General features: G+C 36.7%; 1 protein-coding gene across 1 annotated transcript; it reads left to right on the top strand.

Annotated features, from left to right (window-relative positions):
- Positions 1-13,839: 13,839 nt before the first annotated feature.
- Positions 13,840-18,407, top strand: LOC132176632 (putative RNA methyltransferase At5g10620). The gene is given in 9 exon segments (XM_088514566.1): positions 13,840-13,870; positions 13,873-13,980; positions 14,058-14,098; positions 14,179-14,321; positions 14,944-15,010; positions 15,348-15,425; positions 16,709-16,854; positions 17,336-17,410; positions 17,519-18,407. Coding segments are annotated over 8 exon segments (654 nt in total). The 3' UTR covers positions 17,376-17,410; positions 17,519-18,407.
- Positions 18,408-19,258: the final 851 nt, after the last annotated feature.

The following is a 19,258-nucleotide window of genomic DNA, read 5'->3' as shown; positions in this document are numbered from 1 at the left end:
GCCAACTTAGCAAGTGCATGGGCAACTCTATTGCTGTCCCGCTTCACAAAGCCTATCTGCCATTGAGAAAAGACCTGCACAACAGCTTTAACATCATCCACCAAAGGTCCCATGAGACTAAAATTCATGCTAGTATCCCGTACCCCATATGATCTTTCACCACCACCCCGAAGCCCATCCGACCCAACAAAGACTCTAGCGCCGCATCCCAATTCGCCTTAACCCACCCCACAGCAGGTGCAACCCACTGCGAGGGACCTTGACCATATGCAGGTGGGTGGTCTGCATCCCCATCTTCAAAAGCTCGTCTAAAATCTGCCATGGACCTCTGAGTCAACTTGATAATGGCGTTTGGCGTCAAGAAAATACCGCCATGCAGCACCTCATTCCTCTGCATCCAGATTCTACGAGCAACTCCTACAAACATTTTAATATCCTCCAACCCACACTTAGAGAAAACTCCCTCCACAACTTGTAAAAATTCAGGGCCCAAAAAGTGACTCTTTTGAATTGTCGTACAGCACATGCCCCACACATCCTTGGCAGATGGACACTACCAGAGTACATGAAAAGCAGTTTCGACCTCAACCCCACAAAAATGACAGGAAGGGTCTGTGAGGATCTTTTTCTTCCAAAGATCATGGCATGCGCGCCAAAGAAAATTCTTTTCAACCGGGGGGATAAAGAGAGCCCATATGTTTTTCCAGACATCCACCTTCCCAACACTAGTGGAGCATTCTGCCATGGAGGCAGCAACTAATTCTTGTTGAATATAGTAGGCGCTCCTCACAGAAAATAAGCCGTTTGCCGTCCCTCTCCAAATAAGAGTATCTTGCTGATTTGTAACACTAGGCGGAATTGATTGAATCATCTGGACTTCTTCCTTTTCAAATAACCGTTCGATAAGCTTATCAACGGTTCCAAGAGCTGAATGTCCCACCATTTAGTGTCTGGATCAATAAGCTTATCAACTGTGGCATCTGGGTCGAGAAATCGAGGAGGTGATCGAATACGAAAAGTAGATGGTTGGGGAAGCCATTTATCTTTCCAAATTCGAATCTGTGAACCATTCCCCACCCGCCATATCAATCCTTCCTTTAAGATGTTGCAAGACCCAATGATGCTCCTCCAAGCGAAAGAAGGTCGATACCCAACCCTTGCATCAAGAATAGAGCCACCCCGAAAATACTTTGCCTCCATTATCTTTGCTACCAAACTATCCAGTTGGGCCCACAATCGCCAACATTGTTTGGCTAGAAGGGCTTTGTTAAAAAATTAAAATCGTGACAGCCCAAACCACCCTCCTTCTTCGATAAGCCCATTCGCCTCCAACTCATCCAATGTACGCTTGATTCCTTCTTACAATAACCCCACCAAAATTTTTGCATTTGTGAATTTATCGCCGAGCACAAAGACTTCGGGAAGAGAAAAACACTCATGCTATAAGTAGGGAGCGCTTGGATGACAGCTTTCAATAAAATTTCTTTCCCCGCCTGGGATAGGAATTTTAATTTCCAATCCTACAGCCTTTTCCAAACACTATCCATAATACTTTTAAAAGCAACGGTTCGGGATTTTCCAATCAAAGCCGGTAGACCCAAATAGGTGTCAAACCTTTGTGTTTCCGGAATACCTGCAGTAGCCAAAATACCCATCTTCCCCTCTTGTGCTGTATTTTTACTAAAGAAAATGGAGGTTTTGCAAGTATTAAGCTGCTGCCCCGACGCCTTCTCATACTCACGTAGAATGCTAGACAAACCCTCCCATTGGGCCAGTGTGGATCGACAGAAAAGGAGGATGTCATCCGCAAAGAAAAGATGGCTAATGCGCGGACCACTTTTTGATGTCGGGACCCCTGTCACAATGCCCTCTTCCGAAGCTTTCCTCATCAAAGAATTAACCCTTCTGCACATAGGAGAAATAAATACGGGGATAAAGGATCCCATTGTCGCTGCCCCCTTTTTGGTGTAATTTGACCACATGGTTTGCCATTCACCACCACGGAATATTGGACCGTTGAGACACACATCATAATAAGCTTAATCCATCGAGACTCAAAACCCAATCGCTTCATAATCTCCTCCAAATACCTCCATTCTATTCGATCATACGCTTTGCTCATGTCCAATTTAATAGCCATGAAACCCTTTTTCCCCTTTAAACGTGTTTGCATAGTATGAAGAGTTTCATACGCCGCAAGTACATTATCTGTAATTAATCTCCCAGGAACAAAGGCGCTTTGCTTAGGCGAAATAATCAAAGGTAAAATCTTCTTCAATCGATTGGCCAAAACCTTTGAAATAATTTTATAAAGGACATTGCACAAACTTATGGGGCGATAATCGGTAACACAAGTAGGATTTTTCACCTTCGGAATAAGTGCAATATTTGTCTTGTTCAAATCAAGAGGCAGAGAACCAGAATTAAGGGTACCTAAGACCGCACAACAAATATCCTCACCCATCAAAACCCAATTATTTTGGAAAAACCCAGCTGGTAACCCATCAGGACCCGGTGCTTTTAGGGGACCCATTTTATGCAATGCAACAAAAATTTCTTCCTTAGTGAATGGTTTTAATAACTCAATGTTCATGGTCTCTGTAACCCTCCTCTCCACCGGTTGTAAACATCGAGTAAAATCATCACCAACACTAGAAGAAAATAATCCAGTAAAAAAGTTTACAAAAGCCATTTGTACCTCTTCGACTGACTCCCATTTATGTCCCGCGTCGTCATGAATGCTGGAAATATGGTTTGACCTCCGGCGATTATTTGCACAAGCGTGATAAAATTTAGTGTTCCGATCGCCCCCCCTAAGCCACTCGATCTTTGCACGTTGCCGCCACTTTACATCTTCTTTGTCTAGCAAAGTCTGCAGTCGGTGTTGAATTTCTTGAGCTTCAGCCCCCACACCCTCTCCTACTCACCCGGAGATCATTTGGAGCCGTTTCTGTAACTTTTGGATGGTCTCCAAATCCATACCCTATTCTGATTTTTGCCATTTAATAAGGCCCTGCTTGCATTTATCAAGATTCCTCTCAACCTGCTCCGAAGTGACTTGGTCGGCCAAAAGTGGGGTCCATGCTGATTTGATTATTGGTTTCCATTAAGAAAACGATAAGGGGCTTCTTTTGCTTCACCACCCGGCAAAGCTCCCGAACTGTCCGGAGGTTCCCAAGCCCTCGGCAGTTCCAACTGATAATTCTCATTGCGATCGGCGGGGCTGTGAACCAGCCTCCGCCATCCCCGATCCAATTGTCTTGTTAGTCTGAATACAAATTTTTTGACCCTTCCGTGCAGGGCCCTGTGTAATTATCTCACCACTGAGAGCTCTCTTCTTTCTAGGGGCATGAAAATTTTTCGTTCTCTCATCGTGCTCTAAATCCCCACAGTCAATTCTTTTCCACGTCACCCTTGTAATATCCGATCCTTGCATGCTGTCATTTGCTTTTTTGTTTTCGTTTAAAGACTTTTCCACTTCTGAAAAAATTAGGCCCTTGTAGCCACGCAAGCCCACACTTGTAGGCCCAAAAGAATCACTTTTTCCCCCATTAATACGCCCCATGGGAGACTTCTGCAGAGAATCCTCCAGCTAGATCTCACTCATATCCATATTAAGACTTTCCTTCAGCTTCATGGGCAAATCTTTCGAGATAGATGATTTTTTTCCTTTATCAGATCTTTCCTTAGACATAGCATCTTTTGCATGGTAAGACCCATTATTTCCGCCTGAAGAGCAGCGTGTACCATAGAAACCGTCATCCCCATTAAAAGACCCCGCTCCCCTATCCACGTCATCATCGTCTCCCTTCGCCTCATCCATTGTCGTCGCCGCTCGACTCCGATCATCCCTTTTCCGGCCTCTCCTATACGACTCCTCTGTGTCAGATTGCTCCAAATTAGTATTCCTTCGTTTCAGACCAGCTTTCCCTAGAGTCTTCTTAGATTTTCGAGTTGGAGAAGGCGCTCTTAGCCAATTTCCATACTGGGTAATTGATTCTGGGTGGCGGAAATCGCTCTTTTTTGGACAACCTGACTTGCCATGGCTAATCGCACCACAATGAAAACAAATTCTTGGAAGACGTTCGTATTGGAAAGTAACCAACGTTGGATCGCCCTTAACATTGATTTTCCGGCCTCTAGGTAGGGGTTTTGTCAGGTCGAGACGGATTTTGACGCGTAAAAATTCACCCCATCCAATCCTTTCCGCATCCGTATCAACAGCTTCCACCTCTCCTATTGACATCCCTATTTTCCTTCGAATTTCACGTCCCATGCATGCCAACGGCAGATCAATCATCCGAACCCAAAAAGAGGCCTGGTCGAAATTAAACTTAGACGGTGGAGTGAGACCATCGAAATCCTCAATTAGAAAAAGACTCCCCTCAAACACCCAAGGGCGTCCCTTCAAAACACGCTCCTTATCCCTAGTATCTGTGAAGTCAATTAGGAAGAGGTTCTCTCCCAATATTTTAAAGGAGAGATTTCCCATCGGTTTCCACCAATGTAGCAGCGTAGATCGAAGCGGTTCTCAACTGACCATACGATCCACAATCAATTTACCCAGAACGCAGGCACGTCCTCGGAATACCGCATCTGCTAAATCGTCCGCTTGAATATCCAACACCTCATCTTCCACTTCTGTTAACGAGAGATTATCCCACAGCTTTAATAAATCCTCAGCCATAGTATGACAAAAGCACACCTGCTGCACAAATTCCTTTCACAGATTTTGAAACAATCTGGAAAAACAGTTACTCCTCCTCTAGAATCGAGCCAAAGAGAACACTTGTTTTAATGATAATACAGAAAATGGATCAAAAACCAAAGTCACAAATCCAGTTCAAACAGCAAACACACGGTCCAAAACCTCTAGGTTCTCCCAGATGGTCTACCGGACAGCGGAATACGCCACCTCAAAGGCTACCCATTCCACTGCCCCCATAAGGTTCTTTGAAGCTAGAGCATGAACCCGCATCCACGTACTGTTCCTGTATATTATGATTTAATGTGATATTAGAATAAAGCAAAGATCATGAGTTTAAACTCTGATCACTTCCTATGTTTCCCTACCTTTTAACTAAATGGGCCGCTTGAATTCATAACTTCGAAGTTTAAAAATTGGAAGTTTAAGCGGTTTTGCAATCATAACTTCGAAGTTTAAAAATTTACAATATCAGTATCTTATGTTTCATCTTCTTTTAATTTTACCCATTTTTAGTTAAAATATCAAAAATACCCCTTTTAAAAAAACAAAATGAAAATTATAAAAAACAAAAATAAAAAAATACATTGAACTCACCCACAACTTGGCACTAGATTTGGACTGAACTTTGTTTGTTAGGAAAATGGAAGCCAATAGAGACCGAAGTTGGGTTTGATCTGTTACGAACGTGGGAATTAGAGGCTAAGGACTATTTTATAAGTAATGCTAGAGCATGTCTTTTTATCCTCTCAAAGTTGATGTGATTTTTAAGATTATCATTAGATCAAATTTCAATAGTGATCTATCCCAAATTCAATGATGATTTTAAAAAGTATATCAACTTTGAAAGGATAAAAAATAATCCTTAACATTTCTCATATACTATTTTTTGTTTTATAAATAATTACAAAATTAGTGGGTTATGATTGAGGAGTATGACCCGTTTAAGTAAAAGAGTTGGGTAATAGTTGATTTTATATAGTCTTATATCAATGTCTCGATATAACCCAAACCTGACACCTAACACTAGGATTTACAATTTTTGTCATGACTTTCGAACCCGGCAAGGACCCACACGAAATTAATGGGTTAAAGGTCCGAATTGTTTAATTAAATAAATTGGATTAAGGTTTACCTATATAATCTTGTATCCTTATTTCGACATAATTCGAATCCGAAACGCGAACACAAATGGTCCCCTTGCAACCAACCTATCAACTCATGTGATACTTCCTAGAAATACATGTAGATGAATTCTGTTTTTTATGAGGAAAGGATGACCATGAGAGAGTTGTTAATTATTCCATAAACTTTTCCTCTTCAAAATAGGAAAAATCATGCCCAACACGCATTAGCAAATGGCAAGAAATGTATTACTGTGTAATTTTATGGAGGAGTGCTAGGCTTACAACCAACTACTATTTGTAAAAGTTTTTCTGTAAAATTTATTTGTAAGCCTAGCATTCTTCAGTTCCATGTGATAAGCTGACAGCCAACTACTATTTAAAAGCTGTTAAAGATACGGATAGAACTAAGAATTTAACTTTAGAAAAGCGGGACTGTATTTAATTTTTTAAAATTTAATTAATTAATTAAAAATTAAAAAACACTCTAAATTTGCCTCCTCGTCCCATCCCTGGTGAAGAACTTTTGGTTTCTGAATTTTCATTGAAAATAATGGCATTACCTATATATAAAAATCACCATGAATTTAATCATCCCCACACAAAGAGCATAGCCAAAGAGACCTGAAATTCTCCATTTTGATCAAGCAATTCCATTCAAAATCAGAATTCCTCTCTCTTTTCTTCTAAACAACACCAAGAAGAACTTTAAGAGAAGGGAAAATCTAGATCTAGACCTTCCCCCCTCCCCTTTAACGGTAGTAGTGCTTGATGTCTTCTCTGTAGACTCCACCGGTCTCCCCTTCTGGCGGATTGCTTTAGATATAATTTGTAGATATATCTAGATCTAGTCTCTTCAACTTTAAATCTGATCGTTTTCTTTGGCCAAGATGTGTCTTTCGAAGGGCTGTCTACGATGTCGTGCTCCTCCACTGCTGCTTGTAGAGTTTTTGTTTTTTGTTTTTTATTTTGTTTGTCCTAACCTTCGAGTTGAGGATGGAGTAAATCGATGTGGCTTAACTCTCACGGTCGGATTTTTAGTTTCTAGTTGTTTTTTATTTTTGTTTTGTATTTGTGCTAGCTATGTCTTAGATTTAGTCTGCTCGAAGCGTATTTATTCCTTAAATGTAATTGTACATAGGTTAGCGAAAACTTGAAGACATTTTTATTAGTTTGTAACATTCATAGCTTTTGGCTATGATTTTTTAGAGTTGTATGCTCTATGATGTAAGAGCTTTTATGCTCATGAAATTTCATCAATGGAAGTTCTATAGTTTTAAAAAAAAAAACAAAAATTCCATTCAAAATCAACACCCAGTTGAGAAGAATAACAAGAAAAGCCAAGAGCTACAAGATATTATAGAAAGGTCAATCACCAAAAAAAAAAAAAGAAGAGAAAATTACAAATCTACATCCTTTTATAGAGAGGAGTGCAACTTATTCTAAGGAAATAATTATTACAAAATACCTACTAATGAAAAAATTATAACAATTGAAAAATTGCAATAATATGCAATTATTATAATTGTGAAGTATATTAGGAAAATATTATGGGATCCTATATATCAAGGATTTTATTATATGGTTTCCATATCAGTTTGTCAATTCTTTTAAGTAGCCTTTCAAGAAATTTCTCCTTACTGTGTTTTCCTCCATTTTTCTTCTTTCGGTGTTCACCACCGTCGATTGCAGACAAAGAGAGAAGTCGAGCGCGAAGTGGAAAGGAATATAGAGAAGGGTTGTCTTCTACATGCTTCAGAATTAGAACAAGTGTCACTAACAACATCATCATCATTATCATCTCCATAAGTTTTTTCCTACCATTTTCATCCATTGTTCCTCACCCTCTCTTGCAATTGTTTTTTTTTTTTTTTTGGGGGGGGGGGGGGGGGGGGGGGACTTCAGGATGAATATGTGATCTACAACATATATAAAGCTTTTATACACAGAGTAAGCTTTTAAGTTATAGATATTTTAGTTTGAAATTTTATTTATTATTACAAAATTTGATTTTATTTATTGTTTAAACATAGTAACCTTAAAAATGTTGAATGGTTTTTGGCTAGCTAACATGAACTTTGGTTAAGGTCATATTTTCTATAAGATCTCTATGTAGGTCCTATAGATTTAATGGTAGATTTGAAAAAAAATATATAGATGGAGTTGGACGCAAGATGGACACGAGAAGGTAAAACATGATTTCTCCATTAGAAAATTTGACAGAATTTGTTAATGAGTAACATCAACAGCAATCACATTATAACACGTATCATTTATCATTATTAAAAAAAATAAATAAATAATAGAGAGGAAAGCTGAGGAGGTGGTCAAGCCACCCCTATGGCCAAATGGAGGTGGCTGAACCACTCCCACCATGGCCTTGGGGTTTTGTTTGGCCATCCCCTTCATTTGGCCAAAGGGTCAGACTCACCACCCTCTTTGATTTTTATGTTTTTTTTTGCTTATATTTTTTTATATTTGTAGTTTTACAATTTTTTTTTTTTATTATTATTGTAGGTGACATGTTTTACAATGTGGCTGGTGTTGATGTTGCTCATTAATGAATTTTGTCAAATTTTCCCAACAACATGGACCCTCTTTTTTTTTTTGCTTACCCCAAAGAGTGTTTATGAACTATTTGTCAAACCACGTGAACCAATTTTACATTTTTTGAATTTATTTAAACTCAGAGTTGTTTTGGCATTGTTACTTTGAAAATGTTTGATGGCTTTTTACTAACGTGAATTTTGGTTAAGGTTGTGTCTTGACTCTTGAAATTTTATTACAGTCATCAATAATTTCTAACATTTTTTTTTTTTTATTGCAAAAGTCATGTCTAATCGAACATGAAATATGTATTTTAATTTATTTAAGCTAAGAGTTGTTTTGGCATTGTTACTTTGGAAATGTTTGATGGCTTTTTACTAACTTGAATTTTGGTTAAGGTTGGGTCTTGACTCTTCAAATTTTATTACAATCATTGGTAATTTCTAAGATTATTATTATTATTATTATTATTGCAAAAGTCATGTCCAATCGAACATGAAATTTGTATTTTAATTTATTTAAGGTAAGAGGTTTTTTTTTTTTTTTTTTTTTTCTTTTTGATATTATTTAAGGTAAGAGTTGTTTAAGCATTCATGGTGACCTTAGAAACATTTGATGGCTTTTGACTAAGGTGAATTTTTGTTAAGGTCGTGTCTTATGACTCTTGAGTTTTATTAAAGTCATCTGGGAATTTCTACAAGCCTTTTTTTTTCTTCAAAAGTTCTATTTAAGGAGCATGAAAGTTGTGTTTAAATTTGTAGGAGTGGACATGGCTTTAGGTGAAAAGTTATAGTCTAATTGGCCATTGTAATTTCATATACCTTTTCAAAGGATACATGAAAAAAAAAAAAAATGTTGGCTTCAAAAAAGAGATATAAAAAGCGATGTAAAATTATTCGACCAACAAACTATGACATAGACATATGAAGGAAAAAAATAAAAGACACGTCAAGATCTAAGTTTGTAACGCCCCCAAATCTGGGCTTGACTAGTCTGGTAGGGTTACTGGCAACTGTTCCAATATAGCTAACTGGTAGCTAACTGACTATATTATGTATTATTTTCTCTTGTTAAACACTTTGGTTTTCTAAGCTAGAAAGCTATATATATATTATATTGTTAGCTTTTCTACGAAATATATTCCGAAGTCCCGCATTCACATTGACAATTGGGTTGTTCTATTACTCTTCGTTATTGAAAGTGCGTCCTTAACGAAGGTAGATGCTATAGTCTAATCCTAGGAGGTTGCGTGTCAAAGGATCCAATCGCACCAAATTATACACTCCGGGAGGCACGAATCACCCTTTAAAGACAACGCTTTTGCGTAATTTTATAGCATTGTGAGATCTTTTCATACTCTATTTTCATCTCTTTTATTTTATTTATTTTATTGTTAATTTTCATATTTTAATTATTTTATATCAATGATAATTTGTGCACCATCCAAATTTATTTCCAACAAAAATGACGCTCTTTAGAAACGACGCTAAGCAAAGTGGATGAGAGAAAACAAAGAAAATGGATGAGAGGCATACATGACAAAACCAAAAGAAAATGAGGATAAAACAAAAAGGTTTTAATCATTTTTTTATGTATTTGGTGAGTGAACAATGCTTACCGTTAATACAGTTTCCGGTACGGTGAATACAAGGACAATTTCACAATCTTCTTCTGGAATCATTCCTCAATCTGCAAGACAAAAGTGTTAAGAGCATTTATCGGGGATGTTCCGGTGGATCATCCTATAATGCTTAAGTTAGCTCCTTCTCATGGATTCAATTCAAGAGTTAAAAATATATCGCGTACCTTCTTGCTTTGTGTGCGAGCCTATTTTTAGGCCGAATCGTTTTGAGCCAAATATGGTAACCAAGCTGGAAACCCGAGATTCGGGGGTAATTGAATGACAATCAAATTAATGATTCGATCTTGCAACTATTATAGGCAAATCGTATCCGCCTCGGTAGTTTAATGCGTATCCTGTGAATAGCGCCCTGCATATCCCGTGTATAATGAGCATGATATCTTTCCATATTCGTTCCAGGAGGTTTCATTCGATCACTGTGATAGACTCGATTGATAGCCTATCTCGGGCCACCCTTCTGGCCTCATAGATCCAAGAGGCAGGCATACCTAACCACGTTATCCCGAGATAGTGCTGGCCTTTGACAGTGCCAACCACCCTATGGGTTTTGAGCTTTGATGACATCTATACTTTGGGCTGTTACGAACTAGGCCCATTGGCTCGGGCTGTATTTTATATGTCTAACACTTACTATATTTTTTTCAGCAGAATAATGAAGTTACCAAGGAGGGATTTAGAGTTATTTTCACCATATTGCTCACCAAAATAACCCAGAAAAAAAAAATAAAAAATAAAAAATAATGATTAGTCTAACAATGCTCTTACGCGTTATCAACAAAGTAGTCTAGACAATTTTGAGCATAAAAGAGTAAATAAAATAAAAAAGGTGAAAAACTTGAAATTTTAGAAATCCAAGTAATAAATTAAAATCACACGATTTTTGAAAAAGTAAATTTATATTTTTCCATCCCTATATCACACTTTATTTTATTTCCATGAATCTAACACGCTTTGATAAATTCCCATTTCCCACTCATTACAGTTGGCTATTATCATAAATAAATAAACACTGTTCCACTTCCTTCAAAAAAAAAAAAAAAAAACGATTAGGCAGAAACTCAGGTTGCCGACGTGGCAGCATATATACCGGTTCATCAGTGATACGTGGGTCCAACGGTTGATATCCTACCAATTGCCAGAAAAGTGAAAGCCTCGTCTACGATCAGCAACAATCTCTGAAAGAAAAGGAAGGCCGATCGAGTGCGCTTCCAAGACTCCATGGTCGACATTCTCCAGCTCCATTACCGCCCTCATTCAGAGGCACCAAGCAGTCAAAACCCAAATTTCTCAACTCAACCTCGCTTCCCTCCAACCCAGAGGTGCGAACCGGTCCCGGTGACCTTGTTGCGTCTATCCTCTCCAAGGTGTGTCCATTTCCATCATCTTTAATTTCTCTGTGATTTTTGCTTTAGAATAGGTTTTATGCAAAGCGGTTATTAATATTAAAATATATGATACGGTATGATAGTATGTTAGAATATTTACTTTATGAAATAATTATTTTTATAGGATTGATTGTAATTGATATAATTTAATTACCGCACTTATTTTATTTCCACTTCTACCACTTGTAATAAAAACAAATAGGGAATGTAAGCTTACTGATATTCTTATGACTAGTTGTGAGTAGGAATGGGGTTAATTTAATTATTATTTAATTAATATTTTAATACTCACTCTTATTTTATAGACAGTTATACAGTCAGTGTTATTTTTTATCATTTCCCTTTTCATTTTTTTTTACCATTGTTGTTGTTCCTCATTTTCATTTCCTGTACTGAAATAATTGCTTCTGTTGTTCCCACTGCCCTTCTACTTTTCGAATATGACAGCCTAACTTTTTGTTTTTCTGGACTAAGATGATATGTTACCTTAAATCCTTCATTTTATGCCATGGTTTTTAAATATGTAGACAGGGAAACTGAGTTATATCTCTGAATCAGGTGATACAAACAGATAGAGGAGTTTTGCTCAAAAAAGAAGAACACAAAGAGGTAGCTGCAGTGGCCGAAGAATTGCAGAAATACTGTGTCAATGAGCCTGTGAAATGCCCTCTTATATTTGGAGGTAAAACCCATTATTCTGCTCAAGCTTCTGATTGATTCCGAGAACTTTCTTGCACCAATCCAGTTCTTCTTCACATATTCTATTTCATTCTTTTGTTCAATAAAATCATTTAGTCGAAGCTTAAGCTGATGGAAGAGGTAAATTTAATCACTTAATTATTACTTTAACACTCCCCCTAACGTGTGGGCTCAAGCTCATTTTTAATAGGTGAGGCCCAACACGTGAAATATTTAATTTAAATGGGGGGTGATTTGACGGAGTCAAGATTCAATCCCATAACCTTTAGCTCTGATACCATGTGAAATCACCAGTTGTCCCAAAAGTTTAAGCTGATAAAAAGAGGTAAATTTAATCAATTAATCATTACTTTAACTACAATAACCTTGCCAACATCTTGAAACAATTTATCTTGTTTAATTCCAATGAGCTTTAGCTTAAATGGTACCTCCTTCTCTTGGCAAAAGAGTAAGTTAATGTCTAAATACAAGTTTGGTAATCAAATCCCCTTGATTTGATTACAATCTTAATATATGATTACAATCAACCCATAAATAAAGATTATTTAAATATCAGCATAATTATGGAATATATGGCAAATATAATATATTTTCCATATATTCTAACATCCCCCCTCAAACTCAAGGTGGAATATTCTGGAACCTTGAGTTTGAAATCCGAAACAATGATGACAACAGTGGCGGAGGCCGCAGCGGCGGAATGACGGAGACTTTGGGCGGCGCTTGGAGGCGCGTCAAAGATGATATGGAGGCGTTCTGGGCGGATATGAGATGAACAGCGGTGGATCTATGTAACGGTCTAGCTACCAGGCTGATCGGATGAAGTTGGCGGCGCGTGGTGTTTGTGGCAAAAACTGTAGGTGGCGCGTGGACCATTTTTTTTGGCAGTGTTCTGTGAAGATCTAGGACGTTTGACGGCTGGCCGATCTATTGAATGGTGTGTCTACCTTCGTGATCAGGGAACTTTGGCGGCACGTGGCTGAATGGGCAGAAGGTGTGGGAGGCGCGTGGTGGCCGGAGGCGGCGCTTGATTATTGAAGGCTACAAGAAAGTGGCTTTGATACCATGTTAAAATAATAACGATATGGGAATAATAGTGGAAGCAAGAGAGAATGAACACAAAGAACTTACGGGTGGGTCGGTGTTAGACATCTACGTCCACCACTCGGAATACCCTTAAGGGCTACATTGTACTCATTAACTTGATTTGTCTATAATACAAAGGTTCCTATTTATAGGGTAATGTCTAAATACAAGTTTGATAATCAAATCCCCTTGATTTGATTACAATCTCAATATATGATTACAATCAACCCATAAATAGAAAATATTTCAATATCAGCATAATTATGGAATATATGAAAAATATAATATATTTTCCATATATTCTAACAGATGAGTAATGTTATATATTACATTTTATTCTACTATTATTTTGTTAAGTTGATACAGCGATGCCCATTAACTATTAATTTTTTTTTTGAAATGAAGGCCTGATCCAATGGTTAATATGCACTATCCTATCAACCCATTGAAATGAGCGTGCAATATGTAAAATTACACATATTTAACTTATTTAACTTGCATGATATGACGATATAAATTAGTTATTATTATTATTATTATTATTATTTGTTGCGTTATTATTATTATTTTTTAATAATGACTTATTTATTTGCGTTACTCATGATATATTATGTTACACAATGCCGGCCCAACCATTGACCCATTGAACGAATGATCCAGTTACCAAATCCTTCTATCGGGTCGACATGGGTCCGGGTTCACTCTCTTTAGCCTTTCCTCCTCTCTCGGCGCCGCCAATTGCCATCTCGTCCTTTGCCAGTCTTCACACAAAGGGCTCCAATCTTCTTCCAGGTTCTTACACTCTCTACACACGCATTTCACATCAGCAACACCACATTTTCACTCATATTTGATGAATAAAATTTCAGCTGCTGGAGCTGGACAATGTAAATACACGGGCCAATCAGTGGTGTGCACCATCTCCATTCTATAAAACAATTTCCTTTTATGATATTTACAGCATAAAATTTCACCAATAATTTTGGGCAGAGAGCTCTTCCTATACGGATATTAACAGTTGGGAAAAAGCGCTCCCATGGGGTGCAACTCGTAGTCGATGAGTACATCGGAAAACTAAAGAACTATTGCATTGTTTATGATGTTCAAATACGGTCTAATCCTAGAAATGCACGGTATGGCCCCTTTATTATAATTTTGTTTTGTTAGAATATTGAGTCAATTATGAAATTATTCATCTCCTTTTAATTTAAAATTTTGAGATAATTAGTGATTTATTATAGGATTACAGGGCAGTGATCTTGAGTTCAAGCTGCGATTTCATAATTTACTACTCATTTAACGCCCAACACTTAGTATTAAGACAGTTTGAGCCCACACAATTGAGGAACAATATAATATTAATTTATCATTTCTTATCAACCTAAAATTTTAGGGATAGTTGTTGATTTAACATTATGATTTTTAGCTAAAATGAATTTTAAACTTATTCCGTTTGGTTAAGCGGTTTGAAAAAATGGCAATTTTAAAATGCAGTTAATGAAAACGCAATTGAGTGTTTGATAAATCACAGCTCAATCTTGAAAATAGTATATTTTAAAAAATGCATCCATTTGTGTTCGGTCTGAAAATGTGACCATCATTTTTTAAAAATGCAATTTCAAACGAGACATTTTCACGATTTTGTTTCAAAACTCACTTTTGACCTTGCAAAATTGCAGGGCCAAACAATATCTATAACTTGTATTTAAGTGTCTTATAGGCAAGAAAATGATAAATCAATGCCCTGTGTTGTAGTAATGCAAGGGCTCAGGTCGATGACGAGGACGCGGCTGTCATGAACCTTATCAAGTCTGATGACTGGGTACAGTTTCGAGCTAAATTGAGCAATATAGATTGTATGCAGTGACTTCAACCTGCCTGCTAATTGAAGCGAGGTTTTGTTTGGTATTTTAAATGTTTATATTTTGTTGCATCACTTATTTAGATTTTCTAGAGATGGGATTGTTTCAATTCTTTAACCAAATGATTCTAATAGCTGCATTTTCTGTAGTAAAAGATTTGTAGCTCACAATACTTTGGAAATGGAAGTAGCATGCGTTTCCCTTATTTCTATGGGACTTGTAAAAGCTGCTTTGCACTATTGCAAGAAGGGTTACAGCTTGTGCTTATATCTCCATTTTTTGATCATGCACTTTTAGGTTGTGATGTTGGATGAGAATGGACAAGACATTGGGTCTGAGCAGATGGCTGAGTTAGTGGGGGATGCCGGGAATACAGTATGAGGACCTTAACTTTGATTTTTTTAAATGTTCTTTTGTATGCTTGAAATCCCTATCTATCTTGCTATATACATACTGGAATTGCATGCTGGCAAGATGGTGTAAAAGCAGAATATGATGTTTATCAACAAATCATGCACTTGCTTTTGGTGGACTGCCTATCTGATATGCTTTTGACAACCCAATATTTTTCTTTCTAAGTCGGCATGTAAACTAAGGGCACTTAAAGCATGGTGCTTCATCCATGAATCCAGTATCTTAGGTTGTACTTGGAACCAACTTCAAAAAAGAGTGACTTGGTGTCACTAAAATGTCCTTTATTGGCCAAATGATCTGTCTGGGTAATACTAATCAGAATTTCATTTTTTCGGGCAATCCTTACGGTAATAATCCATCATTTAACATTAGTATTAAATTGCCTACCCTTTTGAATGAAGTACAGTGAACTTTTTTCCATAACACAATTTGTGATTTGTAGAATGTATACACGACAAAGTAGACTATGCCCTGGTTCTTTATTCAGCAAAGCTATTCTGTCATTGCTGAATTCTTAGAAAAAATAGAGGTGCTTCTACAAGTGGCTATCTCTATGATTATTTTCAAAATATGAGTCTCACTTCTCCCATTGATGCTTCAATATTTGATGCATCCCAAAACAAAAGTGATGGAATTGTATAATCCTGTACCAATTGGATCTCTGTTTCCTTGCACCTTAATGGTACCTACTTTGTCTATTCAATAATTTGCTTTTCTCAACTATGTGCTTCTAAATTGTTCATTTTATCAACACTGTAAAATGTTCCCCTCTCACTGATTTTTTCTGTCATTAGATTTATAACTTGGTTCCCTTTAACTTGATTCCACTATTCAATTGCTTAGCGCCTTGTGATGTTTACAATTATTATCTTTTAGGCTACAATATCTTTGTATTCTAGTGCACGTGCTTCTACTATTTCTATACCGTGAGTGCTGCTTTTCTTTTTTAGCTACTCCTGTTTTGTTTTAATGGGGAATAAAAGGATATTCAGTCAGGTTGAGAGTATCGAGTCCAGTTACTGTTGTGACCAAAAAGTCAAGAACATAGAAGGTTCGCATTATCTATTTCTATGCAAGGTTAATTTGAATTTTTCTCCTAGATGGTTCATAGCTTATGATGACTCAAACTCTAGCTCCTAAACAACATTCTTGATTTAACTTGTCGTTTGTGTAACTTGAGCTTGGCATATATATGATTTTCTAATGTATAATACATGGTTTCACTCCTTTCTTTTTTTTGGTAGGGAGCTTCTAGATTATCATTTTGCATAGGTGGACCCTATGGTCATGGACGACAATTGCGCAAGCGAGCTAACTTATCAATCAAGTTGTCTACGTTGGTCTTGAATCATCAGATTGCAGTGCTTGTGCTGATGGAACAGCTGTATAGGTAACAATACTTTGTTCTCCTGTTGCATTTGGAATTCTATGTTCTGTTGTTCCTGGTTACCGAAGTATAGCCTTTTCTTTTTTAAATAATTGTATCTAGCATCAATTTGAAAGTATCATCTCCGTGTTTTTATACTGAATATTTTGTTCCTTGGAAAGTTAATAAGGTCAGGTAAATGGCAGTGTGCTTGCTTTAAAATAGAGGATTGTCTATCACATGAATAAGCAATTGTATTTATTTAAGATTAAGCATTCGTTGCAAGTGCAGCAATTTGGAAGCCTCTACGATGGCGAGTACTCAATTTCTCACTTGATTGCTGCAGCCATTATTGGCTACACTACTATTTCCATCACTAGATTCACCACTCAAAACCAAAAATTATTTCCATAACCACCATGAAAACTCCATATATCATGCTCTTGAGAATATGTTCTTCTATTAAATCAGTAGGATAACACATGCTTTATTTTCGGATTTTTAGGTCATGGACTATTCTGAAAGGACAAAAGTATCATCACTAGATATTCTTTCTCATGATCTGAATCATGTCTCATAGGTATTACTCAGATGGACCCTGTCTTTTCTACTGTCCTTTTCTTTTTTTCCTTCCTTTTAATGATATGCTACAGCATGATTATTTAAATGCTTTGTCCACTTTTACCAGGCTGTAGGTATTACTGAGGTGGACACTGTCATTCTACAGCATGATGGACACTGTCTTTGATGTGATTGAACCTGTGAATTTTAATAGTTGCTTCATGCATAATACTTGAAAAGTCTGCAATATTAAAAAGAAAATTAGCATAAAGTATTGAAAAATTCATCTTCTTGGTTAGAAAAGAGTAAACCTATGTTTGGTTTTCACTGGTTTGCTTGTTTAAAGAGAGCTTAACTGGATGTCCATCTTGCTTTGCTTCTCAATTTCTTCTTTCTTTCTTGAAATTATGGGTGCCTCCAAATTTTACTTCCTACGTTTAAGTTTTGTGCCCCTTTGTACTTTCTAATGACCATTGCATGCATCCAAGCCACTTAAGTTTTTAAGTGGCTTTCCATGTTTTTTTTAGGTGGCTGACATAAGAAATTACGTAAAACACGCAATGTCAACGAGTAATGAAATGAGTGCAATAAATGGGTGTGAAGAGTAACATTACTAATTCTATTAACCGGGATTCTTCAATATTTCCGACCTGCCCAATTAACTGGTGCAACAAGGTCTCTAAGGGCATTGGTTCTACCAATTGCCACAAACTTGGATGCACTCAATTTTTTCTTGAGGAGATGTTATCTTATCATGCTACTATTTTCTCTTTTGATTTGACAGTTCCATAAATTGTTTTTCTGTGTAAAATGTAAGACCTAGCTTGAATGAAAAGCATTTTATTGCAATGTCTCGGTGGATTATTATTATAACTACCGAGGGAGTAATGTTACACGTCGCATCAGTTAATATGGCATGTTAAGTAGCCTTCTATGACAACCACTTAAAATACGTCACATCAGTCGATGTGAAATTGGTATGATAAATAAGTGTGAAAAGTAGCGTTATTCGTACTGAACAGACCGACACATTCTGGCATCTCTAATGGACTTCTGAAGATGAGGCTCATCATGAAGATTAAATGTTACTTGCTGCATTTGATAAATATCTTCAGTTGCTTCCCGGTGAAAATGCACTAAATGCATGCTATGATGTCCTAAAGACAATCCGTGGCATTATGTCCTAGTTTTTTATTTTATTTATTTATTTATTTGTAATAGCAAAGCATCATGCTATTACAATAGCCATAGTTCTTAATTTTTGTATTCTAAATATTGTTTTGCATATCTTTAGTATTATATGATATTAATACAATTCATTTCTTTTCCCAAAATAACCCGAGAAAGGCGATCAAAATAGCATCAGATATGATCATGTGTTTTTACAAGGAAAATTTCATGAAAACTTATGCCATTCCTTATTTTAAATGACAATTTTTTTTTGAAACAGAGAACTTTTTATTGAGCACTAAACCTTGCTCAACCATTAGAATGAGGTTAAAAGGGTTGCACTCTGTATTAAAATCAGAAAGGCACGAAGATGATCAATTTTATGGTCAATATTAGATTTTACAAATTTAATGGTGTATATGTTGTCATGTTATTTAAATGACGCAATACTATGCAGAATATTAAATGCAATAAAATAACATTTTGATCGGAAAATGATCTTTCAATTTCACTTGAATTAAATAGACATGTATTTCTTGAATTTGTTGCATACTAAGAGTCTCCCAATCATCATTTTCTTGATAAGGAAAATCACAATAGCTTCTCCAAGCTTAAACAAGATTCCTACATATACATTTCCTTCATTTAGTGACCCCATGGATTAGGCTTTGATTAAATTTTATGAAGAGTTCGATAG

Source organism: Corylus avellana, chromosome 3, assembly GCF_965113065.1.
Source record: "Corylus avellana chromosome 3, dhCorAvel1.hap1.2, whole genome shotgun sequence".
Lineage (NCBI taxonomy): Eukaryota > Viridiplantae > Streptophyta > Magnoliopsida > Fagales > Betulaceae > Corylus > Corylus avellana.
Note: the sequence above shows the minus strand (reverse complement) of the source record. Positions and strands in the feature narration are given on the sequence as shown.